The following is a 6,915-nucleotide window of genomic DNA, read 5'->3' on the forward strand; positions in this document are numbered from 1 at the left end:
ACATCTACAGAGCATCACAATCCTGTGACCCACCATGCTAATTCCTTCATATGACCTCTGTAAGCCAGCCATACAGACAGGCAAGCTGTACGTTCCCTAGCCCAGACCAAGCAAGCCATTGGCTTATGATTCCTGAAATAAATTCTCTAAGATAAGGAGCTTTGGTGGATTAAAATGTTGCGGGCAGATTTGATCATCATGTAGTGACAGTGTAAGTCAATTTTCTTTACCAGGAAGACATAAAATGTCACTTGTTTCTGAAAGGGCAAATAGCTACAGCAAAAAGCAGTAGTGTCTGGGAGAATCCCAGGCCATGTGTATGCTGAGAATTAATTCTATTCCATAAAACAGTTCAGATACATACAGAACCATTAATACTAAAGGGCAATGTTACAAAACTGACCTACAGTACCCCAGGCTTCCACACACTGCTTCATTTGAACCCTCAGTCAGTCTGGCTTACACACTTATTCTCATCTCACGAAAGGGCATGAGGGCTTAGAGAGGCAAATATGCCCGTTCACGCTCACCCTTACTGAAAGGAGACCCTGAACTTTCTGCATTCCCAGACTCTAACTGTGGGCTGGCTCAAGGCGGAGGGAGGGGTTAGGATAGAAAGTGGAAATGGGGGGAAATGCCAGTGCATGCCTGGGCCAAGGTCACACAAGGGTCCCCAGAGAGAATGAAGAACTGGGGCTAGGCTGAGCCTTCACTGTGGAAACCTAAGCAGAAGCTCCTCCCTTCCCGATGATGGGCATGCTCAAGTGGGACTCACGGTACCACTTGCTTAGATCCAGAAGAAGCCAGTAGCTGGCCTGAGTGATCTTCTGGTCTGGTCACAGCCTAAGCTCGGGCCTTCTTCTTCTCTTGTTTGTTGCCATGTGTGCATTTAATGAAGGCAGCTCTTTCCATGAAGAAAAAGGAGAAACTCTGAAATTGTCTCCGTCACAGTTAAGCATTTCACATATATTGAACATTATCATAACCCGTCACTAGAGGTAAAAATTAAATATGAGTCTTACTACAGTTTTGCTTTTATAGGTTTTTCAGAACTAACACTCTTTAGGTGGTCTTGATCAATCCCAGTATCTGAGAAACACAAAGTACATCTTCTTGAAGGTGAGCAAGGTGTGAATTTTATAATGATTTAAAATCACTTCTAAATACACTATTAAAAGGAGGCTCTTATGTCAGGTTTCGATGGCTCCACAGTGACAGCCTTGCTGAAGCACTGTAGCTGTGGAAGAGCTCCTGCCTTGAACATGCAGATGAGCCTCCAGGAGCAAAGATATCCAGAAGTCATGAGGTATGAAGAAAAGGCACGGGGCTTTCCTGGTGCTCCTGCCAGATGTGTTCACTGCATGCCAGGGCCTGGGAGAGGTAAGCGGGCACTCTAGAGAGATGCCATCTGCTGTGTGGTATTCCAGATGATAAACTTAACCCTTAACGTCTACGTCCCAGCTGCTGGGCCCTTTTCCTTCTGTGGGCTGTGGGGGAAGAGCATTGGCAGAATCCAAGGGTGTGCCTGTTAAGCATTGTGGCGACCCCAGCATCACAACCCATGTATTCTTTAGAACAGGTCATTTCTAGTTACGTTTTGAAGTAAGCACCGCCTGCATGCATCGTGGTTGCTGTCAGCCACGAGGCCACAGCCACCCAGAGCAAGCCAGCCTTTTCTAAAATTTTCACCCCATTTACAAACAATCTCTTAAAAAGAAAGAGCCAAAAATGAGAAGCAGAATAATTCTTCAAGTGAACAAAGGCATTGTTTTTTTTTTTTTTTTTCAGAACACAGTTAAAATACAAAGAAAGTATGAAGCAACATTTTCCACTAAAATAATCAGAAGCGGCTTAGGGCATATGCAAGAGAAATCCCCGTCTTAAGCAAGGAAGGCATGTGTGAGATGTCCTTGCTTTCCTAGCTGTCAACCTGCAACAGTCTAGCTTTTTAAAATGTGTTTAACCAATGCAACACAGCTCCATCGGGGTTGACTTGATTTCACAAAATAATTTTATTGTATGTAAGAAAGCACACAAGCAGTCGAGCTGAGAAAACATTCAAAGTTCATAATAACACAGACCCAATGCAGGAGCTACTGTCGGCAGGCTGTTCCCTTTTCATCAGTTCATTCCACATGTTACTAACTGCTTACCAAGAACACCTTGTAAACATTTAAAAAAAAAAAAAAACAAAAAAAAAAAAACAGTTGCAGTTCCCCATGTGAGTCAGCATCCCCTCATGAGGGGACTTGATGGGACTTTTTGCATTCCAGGCTATGAATGACGTGGAAACTAGTTTCAAAACCACAGAGGAAAAAAAATAGCGTTTGTGACTAGTGATACCAATGGCTTTGAGGTGCTCAAGACACACAGGGAAAGGGCCCGTTCCGGTCCTCCCACCAACAGAAGTATCTTATGTGACCATGAGGCACCATTCCTTAGCTAGTGTACCACTAACGTTAAAGAGCTTTTTTTGAAAAGGGGGTGCTAAATTCAGATTAAAGCTCTACAAAAGGAGCCTCTTGAGCAGCCGGTTTGGTTGGATGTGGGCAGCTGAGGAACCAGTGCCGAACTCTGCCCATCGGAGGGGTGGCTGTGACCCATGAATTTACAGCTCATTCCTGCTGCAGATCTTAACCCTGGACAGCCATTTGTTTGTTTCAGAAAGCTATTCAAGCATGAAATGAGAAATGACAGGGTGGGCCAGTTATTTTACATAAATACAAAGTGGCATATGCTCTTCCTCACCATCCAAAAACAGAAATTTAAGTTGTATTCTTCTTGAGCTGGATTTTACATAGATATTTACAGAAGTGCAAATTCACCCCGGGAAAGCCTTTACCTTTTAAACATTCAGAACACAATAATAGTGTCTTTAAAAAATTCTGTTCAAGTTATTTTTCAGGTGGGAAGCATTGGTGGCATTAGTCACTTCTCGTCTTGTGTTTATTTGTGTCCGTGTTGAGCTAAGGAGCCACCACATCAGTCTTTGCTGTGTTTCGGGAAATAATTCACAATTCAGAATCCCGGAGTCTGTGTTTGTTTCACAGGCTCATAAAGTGCTAGTACAATGGACTGTGCAGTCTCAGAAAACACTGGTTTGTTCTATTAAATATGATAAATATAGATTCACTATGATAAATTAAAATATCCATATAATACAATAAATAAATAAATAAATAACCATTATCAACAGAACATCTGTCAATTCTGAAAAGAGAAATTCCACTCTTGCTGTAAGGCTCAATTATTATTGTAGAAGTAATTAATGAAGGCATGCACCTACCTTTACAATCTGAAAACTGCTTGGACAGTTTTAGCACCTGTTTGGACACAGCAAACTCAACTCTCTCACTTCCTTCCTAGAAAGTTTCCATTTCTAAGTGAAGCTGTTTACTGTTGACTCTTTGCCCTGTTTTTTTTATCACGTCCTAAGATAATAGGTTTCAAAAATGATTTCAGAGCCAAGGTCGTTTCCCCTGTGGCTCTTCACGTATCCCTAGAAAACACACTGTAATTAATGCATTTGAAAAGCTTTGTAATTGTTCAGAAGCGGCAGAGGGATCTCATGGTGGATCACAGTTCCACCAGACCTTAATTCCTTAACAGCCAGCTCTAGGGATGTCCTAGCTTCGGAGATGAGGACCCAAGACTCAGGTTGGGTGCTGTCCACTGTGTGTGACAGGTTGGATCTTCTCTAGAGAGACATCAGTGTCATAGTCCAATATGACCGATAAGGCCGGGGACAGCTTCTCCAGTGGTTTAGCTATTCCACCTGCCTCCTCCTTTTTCAGGTCCTCGGAGGAGCCCACAGCATGGGGGATCAGGTAAACCAGATTGCAGTCCTTGGAGATGGAACCACGAGGCTCGTGGTGGCTGGAAAACGCCACAGCCCCATTGTTGTTGATGCTCACTGTCTCTATGGCATTATTCGTTGTAGGACAAAGTCTATAGCATCCTAAGAGGGTTGAGAATGCCTTTTGGAAATCAGCGTTAAAGGCATAAATAATGGGGTTCAAGGAGGAATTTGCCCACCCAAACCACACAAATACATCAAAGGTGATGGAATCAATGCAAAATGGCTGGGTCTCCTCAGACCCACAGAAGGGTACCATGCAGTTTGAGATGAAGAAAGGGAGCCAGCAGCACACGAACACCCCCATGATCACAGACAGGGTCTTCAGTACTTTAGTCTCTCTCTTGAAGGACATCTTAAAGGAACTTTCTGATTGAGAACATTCAACAGGGTTTCCATTACCCGTGGTCTGGCAATTCTTGGCATGGACTGCTGCCCTCTCCAAGGCTGAGATGCGCCGAATTTGTTTCTGGGCAATCCTGTAGATACTGGTGTAGGTAACAATCATAATGGCTACGGGGATGTAAAAGCTTATGAGGGAGGATGAAATGGCATACGTCCTGCTCAACCTGGTGTCACAATTTTCGTCCTCAATGTCTTCCAGGAAAGTGGAATTGTCATCCAAGGGCCACGTGGGCTTTGCCTTGTGCCAGCTTAGCTGCACTGGGATAAAGGAGATAAGAACAGATAAAGTCCATGCTACACTAATCAGGATGAAGGCTGCCTTGGGGGTCATCTTCCTCTCATATTGGAAAGGGCTGGAAATAGCCCAGTACCTGTCCACGCTGATCACACAGAGGTTAAGGATGGATGCAGTGGAGCACATGATGTCAAAGGCTACCCAAATGTTGCAAAAAGACCCGAAGGGCCAAAAGCCGGCAATCTCAGCCACAGCTTTCCAGGGCATGACCAAGACAGCCACCAAGAGATCCGACACAGCTAAGGAGATGACAAAGAAGTTGGTCACCTTGGACCGCAGGTGTCGGAACCTGATGACAGCGGCGCAGACCAGGGTGTTCCCCAGGAGAGTGGACAGGATGAGCAGCGACAGGAAACAGGCCGTGAGGATGCGAAAGGAGAAATCCCTCTCCACTGCCAGCCCGGCCCCATCCATGGTAGAAGTGTTTGGAGCCATCTTCCAGACAGAAAGCACTTCCAGGTGGCTTGGCCCTCCTGTTCTCCCGCAGGCTTAGCCAGACTTCCCCTGGTCAGTCACCAGCCAGCAGCGCCTTGCCCAGCCCCGGTTGCTGCCCGGAATAAAGGACAGAGGTGTTCCATGAGGAGCTTCTCTGTAGCCATCCAAGCCATGCCGGTTAAAGGACCCTTCTGTTTCCCATCTGTCTTCTGGGTTCCGTGCTCCAGGTCACTCTCCTGGGCACCAGCTGGTCCCTAGATTCCCCAAGGATAGCACCGGCTTTTCAGCACATTCTAAGTCCTGGGCAATTACAGTCACTTTTCAGGGCTGCTGCCTCTTCCTCTGAGACACAGCCTAAAATACATGTATTTCTCCTCCAAGTCCCTGGCGCCACATCTCTCCAGAAGCCCTAAAAAGCAAAGGAAAACACGAAGTCGTTCGCCAAGACTATGTTTACCAACGTTCAATCCCAGCTCATCATCTCCTGGGCAAGTCTCTCAAGACCACCTACCTTGCTTTGGGGTCGCCTCTCCCCAAACCCCTGGAGCTCTCACAGTGACTCGGGCCGCCCTAGCAAGTGTTCCCCAACTGATGCACAAAAATCTCTGGGCCAGATTTGGGAAAGGAATTCCAGACCAGGTACCCAGGGAAGCGGTGGTCCTCTGCTATCTTGGCCACCTACAGATTGCTGACCCCGGGACTCTCGGAGTGTCCTTGGGAGAGGCACCACCAGGACCAGTCACTGGGGCAGCTTTCTGACCTGTCTGCCGGAACCCAGCGCAAGGCTCCCCTTTGGCTCCTCGATCTTAGGGCAGGACCCCTTGCGCCACCCGCTCCTGTCAGCAGCAGCAGGAGCAGCAGGCAGGCACAGCCGCTCCAGCGAGGACACCGGCCGGCTGGGTTCCAGCGGGGCACAGCCCACCCCGCCTCCGCGTCCCCTCCCGGCCCTGGGGATGGGCTGAGCTTGACAGGCAGAGTGGCGGGCGACAGCCACACGTGGTTCCCCGATGGCGCAGCGGGATCAGGGTTGTGGGACGCCTACGTGATCGCCTTGCCCCCTCTGGCTACCTCGTCCGCCGGGGGACCCTGACACAAGACAGCGCCCAAGAGACAAATTCTGGCGTTCAAATCTTAAGTAAACCAAACTTGGGTTCTGCACTCAGCACCTCTTCGGGTCAACCCCAAGTTCCACCCAAAGCTCGGTGTCAGAGCCGACCCTGCCCACACCCACGCCCCCACAAGCCCTGGATAGCTGCCCGCTGCGCGTCACTGCCTTTTCTCTGAGTGCTCCGTAACTGGGGTCCGAGGAGCCCCGGGACAGGGGTGCTCACCGCTCCGGGAGGCCACGCTCCGCGACTCTGCCAAGCCTGCACCAGCTCCCGGGTCGCTCGCTCCGCTTTCCGCCCGCCAAAGCGCTTCTGCGGTCAACTCACGAGTGCAGCCCGTGACCTGCGCCCCGCAAGCACCCCAGACACCGTGCCACATGCTCAGCGGGCACCTGGCGCCCCCTGCCGGCGCCTATGGTTTCCTGCACCCCCTCCTGCGCCCTAACAGGAGCAGATCACAGAAACATCAGCTATGTATCCCCAAAATTCAGGGCCTAGACCCTGCTTTTCCCTGTCCCCGACTGCCAGAATCTGGAAGATTAGAGGCACGGTCTTCCACTCTCTGAGCTCCCTCACTTTAAATACCCCTAAAACTTACAAGAGTAGGAAGTCCCTTTGGCTAACATTATTCACTGAGCCAGAATTTCCCCCTTAGTGCCCACTGTATGCCAGGGCTGGAACAGCAATGAGAACAATGTGCCAGCTTACTTTGTAAGTGAGCAGAGACCGGGCACGAACTCAAAAGCTTCTGCGCCCCCCACCCCCATCAAACATACACACACACCTTATGATGTTCAACATCTTGCAAAACTCCTTCC

The 6,915-nt window shown here is 48.6% G+C and overlaps 1 protein-coding gene across 1 annotated transcript; it reads right to left on the bottom strand.

The window, feature by feature from the left end:
• Positions 1-1,820: 1,820 nt before the first annotated feature.
• Positions 1,821-6,497, bottom strand: Drd1 (dopamine receptor D1). Its single transcript, XM_015995756.3, has 2 exons — positions 6,323-6,497; positions 1,821-5,400 (listed from the first exon to the last, which is right to left on the bottom strand). Exon 2 carries the CDS (start codon positions 4,989-4,991, stop codon positions 3,654-3,656), a length of 1,338 nt encoding a protein of 445 aa, XP_015851242.1. The 5' UTR covers positions 4,992-5,400; positions 6,323-6,497; the 3' UTR covers positions 1,821-3,653.
• Between the last annotated feature and the right edge of the window lie 418 nt (positions 6,498-6,915).

This window comes from Peromyscus maniculatus, chromosome 5 (genome assembly GCF_049852395.1).
Source record: "Peromyscus maniculatus bairdii isolate BWxNUB_F1_BW_parent chromosome 5, HU_Pman_BW_mat_3.1, whole genome shotgun sequence".
Taxonomy (NCBI): Eukaryota; Metazoa; Chordata; class Mammalia; order Rodentia; family Cricetidae; genus Peromyscus; species Peromyscus maniculatus.

Bases quoted from the DNA above. Each gene is read 5' to 3' on its own strand.
- Drd1 (XM_015995756.3), bottom strand. From the start codon at position 4,991: ATGGCTCCAAACACTTCTACCATGGATGGGGCCGGGCTGGCAGTGGAG.